The 12663-nt window shown below is 34.3% G+C and overlaps 2 protein-coding genes across 4 annotated transcripts; both read left to right on the top strand.

The window, feature by feature from the left end:
• Positions 1-244: 244 nt before the first annotated feature.
• Positions 245-6319, top strand: LOC129285924 (protein DETOXIFICATION 44, chloroplastic). Of its 3 annotated transcripts, none has more exons than XR_008587417.1 (13): positions 245-717; positions 816-940; positions 1222-1380; positions 1505-1647; positions 1900-2035; positions 2813-2909; positions 3019-3119; positions 3593-3756; positions 4302-4373; positions 4495-4611; positions 5213-5308; positions 5451-5562; positions 5824-5841. XR_008587417.1 is itself a non-coding variant. In XM_054921903.1 (13 exons), exons 1-13 carry the CDS (start codon positions 485-487, stop codon positions 5882-5884), a joined length of 1527 nt encoding a protein of 508 aa, XP_054777878.1. In that variant the 5' UTR covers positions 259-484; the 3' UTR covers positions 5885-6319. The 3 variants fall into 3 exon arrangements, 2 of the variants coding, with proteins under 2 accessions (XP_054777878.1, XP_054777877.1); XM_054921903.1 differs by having other exon boundaries at positions 259-717; positions 816-954; positions 1335-1380; positions 5441-5562; positions 5824-6319; XM_054921902.1 differs by having other exon boundaries at positions 262-717; positions 5441-5562; positions 5824-6319.
• Positions 6320-8379: 2060 nt separating this feature from the next.
• On the top strand, positions 8380-9483 carry LOC129286861 (uncharacterized). The gene is made up of 3 exons (XM_054922940.1): positions 8380-8535; positions 8622-8703; positions 8795-9483. The coding sequence occupies exons 1-3, from the start codon at positions 8524-8526 to the stop codon at positions 9346-9348; spliced, it is 648 nt and encodes a 215-aa protein (XP_054778915.1). The 5' UTR covers positions 8380-8523; the 3' UTR covers positions 9349-9483.
• Positions 9484-12663: the final 3180 nt, after the last annotated feature.

Below are 12663 nucleotides of genomic sequence, written 5' to 3'. Positions count from 1 at the left end.
GGAAAAAAAAGATCTTTTTTGGGTCAAAATAAGATGGGGGAATTTATTCCCGGTGATTGGTGAATTTGATTGGTTCTTGATTCAAGTCAAGGTCAATCTAATTCATTGGTTCAAGAATCTAGAGGTTAGCCTTGTCATCGAGACTCATAAGCCAGTTTCATCCCATGAATTTTTTTTTTTTTTGGGGGGGGGGGGGGGGGGGGGAGAGAAAATCCCATGTCTTGCGGTTCAGAAGGAATTTTGGAAAATTTCTTGGCCAAGACGTGAAACAAGGAAAGTCGCAATCTTTCTGAATCTTCCACTTATGCAAATATGAGACTCAAACACTAAAATGGCCCACCGAACCCAGATATTTATTACTATTTCTTTTTACTCTCACCGTTCATTTTCGTTATTCGTTAAATTCAAAACTCGCTTGCAAGATGAAGATGCGATTTTGTTGTCTCTCCAGGGCGCCACTCTTTCCTCTCTCTGACGCTTAAGAATGGCGTCCAGTCTTTCTCATAATTTTCTTCCTTTGCAATCTCTGCAAGTGAACACGTTATCGAAATCTCAAACGCTAGCAAAAGGTCATTGCTTTGCTCGCCTAAGAATAGCACCCAAATCTTTTCCCCAGAAAAACAGTACAACTTCGCTGGAAGCAAGCTCCCCCAAACCCACTCCGCCCCAGGATTCTTCATCTTCAGTTGATTCCTCTACTCTGCTTCGTCGTTTCAGGTACTGTATGGTAAATAATGAATTCCAATAGTGGATTATGTGAAATTGAAAATTTTCACCTTTTTAATGGTTCCTGATGCAACTGGTGTTTTGGACAGAAATGAATGGCTTAAACTTGATATCCTCGGGATGGATATATTGTCCATTGCACTACCTGCTGTGTTGGCTCTGGCCGCTGATCCCATTGCCTCATTGGTTGACACAGCGTTCGTTGGCCATATAGGTAATTCTATGGAAGTGAGTTTATGATCGTTGAAGTTTTAAAATTTATTTGGGGTTCAATTAACCCCACTCCCCTCCTTTAAAAAAAGGATAGACGTGATTTTAATGTGACCTTAATCATTCCAACTACTTGAGTTTGTATATTGGTCCGGTGGGAATGTTTAATAATAATCGTTCCATTGGTCAATGGTCAAGCCGATGATCTTGATTGCAACAAACGGATTTTCTCCTGTTTTTACTGACTTATAGTCAGTATAGTTATCACTAGACCTCTCCATGCAGGATCGGTTGAATTGGCATCAGTGGGGGCTGCAGCATCTGTGTTTAATCTAGTGTCAAAAGTTTTCAATGTTCCTTTGCTTAACATCACTACGTCTTTTGTTGCTGAGGAGCAGGCACTGATTCGCAAGGAAGAAGACTCTGATCAAAGTAATGATAATGGTAATGTATTCAAGAGAGCTACCAAACTCTAGTTTTTCTTGGCTTGCAAATGGGTTTTATATGGCTTATTCATGTGTGTGTGTGTGTGCTGATGCGTTTTGATCTTCATCTGTCTAAAACGAAGAGGTCCTGGGTAAGCACCAAAGCAAGATGCTACTTCCTTCAGTGTCAACTTCTTTATTACTTGCTGCAAGCCTTGGAATTGCTGAAGCTGTGACCCTTTGCTTTGGCTCTGGCATCCTTGTGAATATCATGGGTATACCTGCTGTATGTCATCCTTGGCTGACTATTGATTCACACATCACTTCGTGTTGTTGTTATATTTCTTTATATTATAATACTTCTGAGTTATCTAAATGTCTGAAATGGAGCCCCCCATCCCCCTCCCCCTGGGGGGGGGGGGGTTTAGCTGTGGAATCGGGAAACAAGATGATTTAGGCTATAAAATTTGAATTTCTATTTAGAAAGATTATTATGCCTATACTTAACATTATATTAGTTTTATTTTATGCGTTGTAGGATTCACCAATGCATGCACCGGCTGAACAGTTTCTTACCTTGAGGGCCTTTGGTGCTCCACCTGTTGTGATTGCACTAGCTGCACAAGGCACTTTTCGTGGATTTTTGGATACGAAGACACCTTTATATGCCATCGGCAAGTATTGAAGCAACTTATCTCTCTCCCCCACCCCACCCTATGTGCACGTTTTTTTCTATGTTCGCCTACGTCGTCATGCTAGTTAAGCTGAAGATGCACCCCCACCCCCCACCTTTTTAAAAAACGGATGAGGGTGCTTTTGCAATAATAACCCCTTTTAGTTATCTAGAATTGACAGGCCTCGGAAGTATTTCAATATGAGAAATTGAACATATGTTTCAAAGTCAAGGAAATAGATGCAAATAAGAGAGAGAAGATCTAACTGACAAACAAGCATTCACTGGCAGAAAGTAACCAAATGAATTGTGTATTAGAGATCCCAGGCTTGTATTATCTGGACCCTGAATTTTCCTTTCTTTGTTACATATACTATCATGGATAGCTGCACAGTATTTAACGTTTTGAAAACAGGACCACTTCAAAGTACAAACCTTTTTTTTCTTTTTTTCCTAAGTGTATGTCCTGTTGAATTCATGCGCTTTGGAATTGAACACATGCTCAATACAATGTTATTTGAAAGGCTAAAAAATGAATTATGCATATAGCACCTAATGTTTCTTCTCATACCCTTATGACTGTACCTTCCCACTATAAATAATTAAATACGCTCTCTCCAATTATCTAACTAATTAGTAATATGTTTCAGGTACTTCAATTTCTGATAAGTGCATTCCATAAGCATATGTAAAATGCAAATCAGGCTACTGGGTAGATAATAATTTGCTCGAGTGTATATTGATTATTGAATGACAAGTTCTTCCTTTTGGATGCCAGGTGCTGGCAACTTACTTAACGCCATATTGGATGTGATGCTTATTTTTACTTTTGGTCTTGGCATTAGTGGTGCTGCTATTGCAACTGTGACTTCTGAGTACGTCTAAAATGTGGTAAACTTTAACATTACCACTGCATTAAGCACATGTTGTCCTAATTTATGTGTTTCTCCCTTTTAATCAAATCTATCTTTTTTTGTTTGCCAGATATTTAATTGCTTTTATTCTTTTATGGAAATTGAGTGACAAAGTACTGCTAATTCCTTCTGACTTTGATGGGAGAAAAATTTTCAGCTACCTGAAATCTGGTATTTCACTTTCTAAGTTATGTTGCCTTGCTGCTTTGACTGTCCTTATCCTTCGAGTAATATCAACATTAGAATTATCAACCTAGATCACTGATAGAAGAAGACAGCTATTAAACATATTTATTGAATAGTTAGTGGTTTTCTAGGTCCGATTAATTGAATTTATTTTTGAGACTAACACAACCTTCCTTAGTGAATGCTTGTAGAGAACAGGAATTAATTACTGAATAGTTTGGATTAAATGCATCTTAAAACTGCAATATCTTTTGTGGTCTTGCAAGTTCTCTAGATTATAGCGACAAAGTGCGAGTTTGATGAGTTTTGAGCTTTTTACCCCCTGGCTGGCTTCTATGACTTGATGAATGACACTACCTGAGTAAACTAGTGTAAATTTTTCCCTTAACATATTGTGCAAACTGCCTATATTTTGTTTTCTTTAAAGTCCTGACAAGCTTACATGTTGCATTTTTCAGGTGGTCTTCTTACAGGTAGGACCATGGCTGTGCTTGTGACTATAACACTGGCGACCTCTATGGCAGCCAGACTGGGTCCTGTACCTATGGCTGGTCATCAAATTTGCATGCAAGTTTGGTTGTCAATGTCTTTGCTGACTGATGCTCTGGCACTTGCTGGTCAGGTAAAATAATTTCACATTGGATGTTAAAGTACAAATTTTTACAAGAATGATGGCATTGCATCTTATCAATTGATTAAAATGTATTTCATAAGGGGTTACTCGTAATTTTTTATACATGCATGAATTTAGAATCATATAATTGTCTGGTCTATGGATTGCTCCTTTTCCTCTTTTTTTTTTTTAGGTGGGAGGGTGGGCTAAGGGCAGTTGTTGCTACAGAAATGGAATGGTAAAAGGTTGCAGCAACTGAATATCTTTGGTTCCTTGTTTTGTAGCCCTCTTCTCATTATTTCCTTCTTTCAATTCATCTATAATGTTCAGCATCCTGTGGATAGGGGCAAATGCAAACATATTTCTCATGCATGAAATGGCAGCTCTTGTGTGTTTAATCAGCATTGTTGTTTACCTTGACAAGAGGTTGTTTATAATGTTTGGCTGTTTGTATCTTTTTTAGATATTGTTTTATATTTGTGGTGGAAATTAAGTCCGGGGATTTTAGCTGAAGTCTATTTTGTTCTGTTGTTGTATTGATATTTCCTTTACAGGCTCTGCTTGCTGGGGATTACTCCCAAGGGAATTATGAGCAGGCTCGCCTTATTGTATATAGAGTTTTACAGGTCAACGGTCATGGTCACCATAAATTTCTTTCCTTATAATGTCATGCCCTCTTTAAAATGAGATGGGAACAATTACTAACCTTCTGTTCTTTTCCCCTTCTTTTGTCCATTTAACTAGCAGATTGGTTTGGTGACAGGAATTGCATTATCAATGATCTTATTCCCTGGGTTTGGAGCATTTTCCAGCTTATTCAGCACAGACTCAAAGGTTCTGGATATTGCTCAGTCTGGTTTATTGGTGAGAAATCATAATTGTTTGAAAAATAAATACCTTAATCTCATTCGAAATCTTTACTTCACGTCCTGGTTGACACACATTGGTCTTTATACTAGTCTTAACCTCGTTCACTTGCATGGGAATAGAGATTTTCTATTAAAAAAAAAATTCATACAGAATTTAGGAAAAGAAAATTAACTATCTATGTATGAAAGAACCTCATCAGTATTAGAGTTTGTTTTCTTTGGATAGGCCAATAGAGTACTTTCAATAATTTATGTTATGAACTTACTCTTGGATCTGAAGATTTTGCAAGTTTAGCAATTGCATTTATTGCATGCTGCTGAATTAGTTCTTGTGGAAGGTAGAAGACAATGAGAACATTTCTAGTGATTGCATGACTGTAAGTGTCAAGCTACATTTTGATGTATGTTTATATTGCAATTTATCTATAGAGTGGGACTGTTGTCTTGTTCTACTCCATCATCTCTTTCGTGCTGCAACCTTTTTGAATAGCTTGAAATCAATGGGACTTGGTAACATGTGGCAAAATATTCTATTTCTGTGGATGGACACTTGTTTCATTGCGTTGTTGAAGGATTTGACATGTACTCATTTTCAGTTTGTTGCGGGATCTCAACCAGTAAATGCTTTGGCATTTGTTATTGATGGGCTTTACTATGGGGTGTCAGACTTTGAATATGCTTTTTACTCTATGGTAATTTCCTAGTCCAGTAGTTGAGAGATTTCAACATTTCATTGGTTTTAATCCTAAAATTCCTTTTTTATTATTATCATTTTTATTTCTTTATTTTCTTACCCCCTTCTTATCTTGGCTTTTGATGACTAGTTGATCGTAGGACTAATTTCATCAGTGTTCCTGCTGGTGGCTGCTCCGGTACTTGGACTTCCTGGAGTCTGGACAGGGCTGTTTCTCTTTATGACTTTACGTGTTCTTGCTGGAGCATGGAGGTATAGTCTTTGATATTGTGAGAGACTCCATATAATATACAACGCTCGTACTCAAAATACTATCCACTGACCAAAAGATCCATCCTTTTGGTCCTACAGAAATTCCTTCATTCTGTATGATACCGAAAAAAAAAAAAAAAACTCTATTGTTCTCCATTTCTAGGGCACTATATGGTAGATGAGTTAAATTTTCTTGACAAGATTCTTATTATATTGCTATTTGCTAATCTTTAAAATCTCATCTCGACACTCTGAATTAAGGTTGAGCAGCAAAAGTGGACCATGGAATTTGGTATGGCATGAAGACGGAACGGGTGACTGATTCATAGGAATCCGGAGTTTCTCTTATCTGATGAAACAAAAGCCATGAAAGGTGGTCACAAACTCTAAAATATGAAGGTGCTGTAGACTGATAGCAAATTATTAGAATACTGTTTTATATCTGAAAAGCATTTGTCACAACGTTTCTTGTTCAAGTACGGAAAGGAAGAATGGCCAAAAGATGCAGATGATTGGTGAAATATAGCCAAGCAAATGCCCTTTGCTTTCTGGTTTTTGAAGATTTATACTTACAAGATTACTACTTCTGTATGGCCTCTTTATGTAATAGCTGCATAGGAGTTAGGCACCTGGTCTTATCTGTATCAGCTATTTAAATTCAATGTAAGTTGATGTCTCTTTTCTCTTGAGAATGAACAGTGATTCTTCATTGCTTTGAAAGGGATTGACAAATTAAATTGGAATTCTTCATTATTAATTGTTGTTGTATGCATTAATGATGTGTGTGGAAGAGAGAGAAGGAACTGACAATAATAATAAGAGACATGAAAACTGATGGGGAATGAAAAGCTATCCCAACCAACAAGTGTCTAACAGAATTTTGTGTTCTGCAATGAACAATAATTGATTTTTCCTTTTCCTAGCAAGTTTTGATCTCACTCACAGCACTTTTAGATCAGAATCAGATGGCCAGCTTGTGGTCTCAAGGACGGAGCTTTCCTTTCGTCCCCCGAAACAAAGAAAGACAATCATAAAAACAGAAAGTTCATTTTTGAATCAAAAAGATTCCCATACAATCATTAATCTACATCCCACACCCAAATAATTTAGTTCTCTCTATAAATAAGATTAATAGATATAAAACTGCCATATTGTCTGTTTATAAATAAATGAACATATGATATTCAATTAATATGTGCATAACATTATTCAAGGTTGAAGGGTTTGGGAATGCCTAGCTAACATAAAAGGATGGAGGAAGCAACAATTGAGGTCGGTGCAGCAAATAAAGTATGATGGTTTGTTGAGGTTTCTCTGTTTTGAAGGAACATGCCGATTTCGACTCTTGTGCGTGTGGGTGTGTCCCACAGATTTGAACACCTTTCTCTCTCTCTCTCTCCATTAATAACTCAATCCCTTTACAGGTCATGGTTTTAACCAATTCCACCATCCTTAATTTAATATTCCTCAGGTTTGGCACCGATTCACCTATTTTTATCATGTTTTGATCAGAGGATATAAAAATGAGCTGTAAGCTGTGATAATAAGCATTGATGGCTAGAAGTGATAAACAAAACAATTCCACAATTTGAACTCCACAAAGTTCTTCAGAAAAAAAAAAAGAAAAAGAAAGAAAAAGGTGTTATTTAAACAATAGACAAATTAAGATGTCACTTGGATGTTTATAAATTTTATTCATTTTTAATTGGAGGCATGTGTGTCATCTTTGAACTTAAATCCTTTCTAGTTCAAAAGGAATGTGGAGGAATCAAAATTTGATTTGAATTCTCTTTAGGAGAAAAAAAAATTTTGACTTGAATTAATTATTTATGCCCCATTAGTTTAAATTATAATTTTTATTAAAGTGACAATTAAAAATTATACTTATCCTGCAGTTTACTGCCTTCAGGATAAAAAAGATACAAAACCTTTAAAAAAAAAAAATCTAAACAATGTAGGAGACTATATACATTTTTACGTAGAGAAAGCAAATGAATTACATATTTTTTTTATGAGGAAATCATTTTTGTTTTATGACAATGATTTTTACAGTTACTCCAAACAGCCTATTCAGCTGATGTTATCTTGGTGGGCTCTTAATAACAATGTAAGTGGTAATTTGTGAGGAATAAGTAAGGTTCTTAACGTTGGATCAAGGAGGGGGCAAAAAGGTGGTGGTTCAAGTGAATAAAAAAGTTGTATCAAATTTTGATCCCAAAAAACAAAAGAATTGTATCAATCAGAAGTCATCTCCCACCCAAAAGGTCTTGGCTCGGCTCAACCTGAACAAGTGGGAATCCCATTAAAGTAATTTCAACTCATCGTGGGACGGAACCCAAAATACCGGGTGCACAAAACAAAGAGAAAGAAGGAAGATGAGGTGGGTGAATCGAAGGGAAAAGGGCAGCACATGGGCCCGACACCGACGGGAGGTGGAGTCAAACCATTCGAAAGGAAAATTATTCAATATAATATATATTTCAGTTTTATTTATAAATTATTTTTATCAATTTTATCAATATATTATAATAAAAATATAAAAAATAAAAATAAATAAAATTTTTCATATAAATTTTAAATAAAAAATAAAAGATAAGTTAATTATATAATATTATATTTTTATATCTTTTTTTTTTACTTTTTAAAAATAATTTAAGAATTTTAATTTAAAATAAAATAATTTTATTTGTAATTTATAAAATAAATTAAATTATGTTTCTAGAAAGTTATCTATGTACTGAACCGGAGGAGTACACTTCATACAAGCAGCCTTTCATTCAATTTTCTTAATACCACACACACACACACACACACACACACACACACACACATCACGACAACATTCACAACACACTCTCTTCTTAAGCCCCCCTCTCTCTATCTCTCTATCTCTCTATCTCTTCTTCCCTACCGATCCCATCGTCACTTTCCTTCTCTTCCTTCTATCGGTTTCTCTCCACCATGGCTGAAAAGGTAATACCCTCTTCTCCTTCTTCTTTTTATTGTTCTTTTTAGTTTCTGCAAACCATGATCTGAATTCCCCTGCTCTCACTCTTCAGGTCACTGACATGAAGCTCAACGTTGACCTTCAGTGCTCCAAGTGTTACAAGAAGGTCAAGAAGGTTCTCTGCAAAATCCCTCGTCAGTCCCTCTCTCTCTCTCTCTCTCTCTCTCGTTTCTCGCTCCTCAATTTCGCCTTTCTTATTCTTCTTATTTTCTTCCGTACGGCCAGAAGTTCGAGACCAGAGGTTCGACGATAAGCAGAACGTGGTGAACATTACTGTGGTGTGCTGTGACCCGGAGAAGATCAGAGACAAGATCTGCTGCAAAGGAGGAGGTGCTATCAAGAGCATTGAGATCGTCGAGCCGGCCAAAAAGCCTGACAAACCTTCCGAGAAGCCCAAGGACAAGCCCGCCGAGAAGCCTAAGGAGAAGCCCGCCGACAAACCAGCCGAGAAGGCCAAGGACAAGCCCGCAGACAAACCTGCCGACAAGCCAAAGGACAAGCCCGCTGACAAACCTGCTGACAAGCCCGCGGAAGCCAAGCCGAAGAGTCCCGGTCCGGTCCCGGTTCAGCCGCCGGTGGCGGTTCCGGCGGGAATGGTGTTTACGCCGTATCCTTGTGGGCCATACTACCATGGGTACGGTCAGCCTGCCATCGTTTACGACGGGTATTATGGAAGGCCGGTATACGACAGCTACGGCGGCGGAGGAAGGCCTGTCTACGTCAGCCGGTGTGATCAGTACTTCAGCGAAGAAAACCCACAGGGCTGTTCAGTCATGTAAATCCCTAAACGGTGGTCAAATTCAATTTTCTGTTTTTCTTCATATTGTTCAGACTAACAGAGTGTTTCATGTGAATGTGGATTGTGGAGATAGAAACGGTGGGCCCACAATAATAAAAATATTATTGTTGCTTTTTGTTTGGTGATACAATTTTCAGATCTAATTTTACGTAACACGCACATTTCCACCTATTTTAATTACAGAGTTTGATAATCAACTTCACGATTTTAAAGAAATAATAATAATTAATTCAAAAAAAATAAATAATAATTAATATATACTTAAACCTGTAAAAGATATATTATTTTTTAATTTTATATTTTGCTATTATTAATAACCATAATAAAATGTAAATTTAGAAATTATTGAGGAAATTATAACTTGGTGTAACTAAAGTGTGATTATATTAAAAAAATTAACTACCACATTTTTTGCCTTATATATCTAAGATTAGGAGTACATTTCCTTAATTTATAAACCTAACATTTCTTGTATCTCACTTTAACATTATGATATATTTTATGAAAGAATTGTTATTCCTGATTTATAAACATGTAATCAAGCCAAATTTTATGGTTGTACTGTAAGAGCTAACAACCTGGTTTAAAGAAAAGGAAATAAAATTAATTAGTTATGGATTAATTTGACGAGGGATGAAGAATATTACTGTACTAATTTATAAGACTTTTTTAAATAAAATTATATATATCAATAAATTTATTAAATGCATTTTATAACTTTATTTTTTTAAAATAAAAATATAAATTTTTAAAAATGTCATCTATTTACTATAATTTTATTTGTGAAATATTATTTTTACTAAAGAGGGAAACGTAGTATTAGAATAAATATAGTTTATAAAATTTTATTTTTATCAAAATATGTTATATGTATTGATACAAAATCAATTTCAAAAGTGTCAAATAAATTGAGATGGATGGAGTATTGGAGTAGGAATGTTTTGGCTACTGATACTTTGGTGGTTAACCTTTAATGAATGATATCACTCAACTACTAGACAATTACAAATTTACAATTACAAAGCCCTATTTCTAAATTATAAGATAAAGTTAGAGGTACATTATTATAAAATAATTTGAAAAAAGTGAGGTTTTGTTAATGATATCTTTCAAATATTAACCTCTAAGTTGAAAAAGAACTAAACTAATTTGATAGTGCAATGGATAGGTATGTAGAGATATTTTTTAAACTTTATAATTTTATTTAAAAAAATAAATTTGTAAAGTTTTATTAATATATTTTATTGGTATGCACAAACTTTTTCAACCTCATCTTATAATTTGATATAGAGAAAGTAATATATATCACCATCCTCTTGTGGCTTTCAAATCCTTCACTTTCAACAAATGAATGATCAACTTGGAGAGAGATTTTAAGCAACGTTGAAACTAAGGATCTAGCTCATTGATTCTTAATTAATTATGCGGAAGGATAAACATGAAGTCATTAACTAAGTTTGTGAAATTCTGCTGGGCAACTTGCCGTCACTAATTAAATGGCCTCTTTAAATATTTCATATGTCTCAAATTATAAGATATTTTTTAACAATATTTTACATTTTAAAATATAATACACTTTAATAAAAATAAAATTTTATTAATAATACTTTTTCAATGTTACTGTTCATATTATATTCTCTTTTTTTAATATTATTTTATAAATCAAATATTAAATGAAAGGTATTTTTGTTGTTTAAAAAACTCAAATTATAAAATATATTTAATAATCTTTATTATTATGTATAATTTTATTTAAAAATATTTTATGATTTAATCCTAAGAAAATAGTAAAATTAAAAAATGTGAAGGAAGTCCAAGAAGAACAAGAAGAGATCAATTAAACAAGATTTCTTGTGGCCAAAGTGAAAGGGACAGGCACGACAATCTCTCCATTTTTATCAGAATTCAGAGGCACCATTGATGATGATTGATTATTGTTCAGTTCTGTTACTTATTTTCACACTCTCCTCAATGCAAGGCCGTGTAAATAGCAAGGCAAGCGAGGCTTCTGCATTAGGCCTCCAAAATGTTTCCTAATGCTCCTATTATATATGTGTGCCATTAATATTTGTAATGTTATATATTTAGTTATATTAATTTTAAATAAAAGAGAGAAACAAATTTAAGTTGACAAGCTTCAAGCATTCTCAATATAATATTAATTTGTCTTATATCACCTTACTCAAACTCGCTTTCATTGTCTCACTTTTTGTCTACCCATTTTCTTATTTTAAAGCCCAAAGCATCACCAAACATTTATATCAATGCTTGTATGATTTTATGTCATTAAGGTGAAAACTTTAAACCTCATCACATTTTTGTTTATGATTTATCAAAAGGGAAAGCACACATTAAGATTCTCTAATAATTTCACTCTGGATCTCAAACCTTTTTCACATGGCCTTCCCTCAGTGCCATTCTTGAATTCAAGTTTCATTTTTATTTTCCATTGACATGCCCATTTTTTTTATATATTTACTTTTTTTCAAATACTGATTACCAATCTCACCAAATTCAAGACTAGTCGTTACATTGATAGGAAATGACTTAAAAATATTATTATATTAAAATTAAATTAAATGTGAAGTTTTATATTTAAAATGATTAGAGTATATAAATAAACAAGATCTATAAACCTAATTTTGAAGTAAATTTTAACAAAAAAAAATCAAATATAGAAAAAAGAAAGAAAGGAAAAGAGACAAGACATGAGGTTAGCAAGTGGGCAAGTATAAGAAGAGATGGAGACGAGATGAATAATAATTTATAAGATATATACAATCATGATTATAAATAATGTAATTAAAAAACAAGTAAAGCCAGACCTTATTTTGAGTTTTGAAATATATTAATCACATTTGAATATTATTTGAAAGATTCGATTTTGTCTGCATTCTCTTTCACCTAGCCCACCACATGCTTCGCCACAGCTTCTATCCCAATGCGTTTTCTTCATTAATTAGATTTGTGTCCAACCCCCAACTGCACTTTTTCCTCTGATTCAGATATATCTTATTAATTACTTGCAAATTATTAAATCTAAAAATGAAGTAAAAACTCAGCGTTAATTAAATAATTAAGTTAATTAGCAAAGGGGGTCCGACGTGTCGGCAAGTTTCCATGGAGACATGCACATATAACTGTGTTGTCAAGATAATTGTTTTTCCCATTTTTTTCATTCGCATTAATTAATTAATTTTGGTAACTAAGCTAGTCGATGTGACAAGTAATTAATACATTAATTATGCGTACATTATCAAAAATTGAGATATACTTCAATTGTGTAATAAGGAGT

The sequence above is a fragment of the Prosopis cineraria genome, unplaced genomic scaffold (assembly GCF_029017545.1).
Source record: "Prosopis cineraria cultivar Desert tree isolate PC_DT_omini unplaced genomic scaffold, ASM2901754v1 PC11, whole genome shotgun sequence".
In the NCBI taxonomy this organism is placed as follows: Eukaryota; Viridiplantae; Streptophyta; class Magnoliopsida; order Fabales; family Fabaceae; genus Prosopis; species Prosopis cineraria.
The sequence above is the reverse complement of the archived record's forward strand: the minus strand, read 5'-3'. Positions and strand labels throughout refer to the sequence as shown.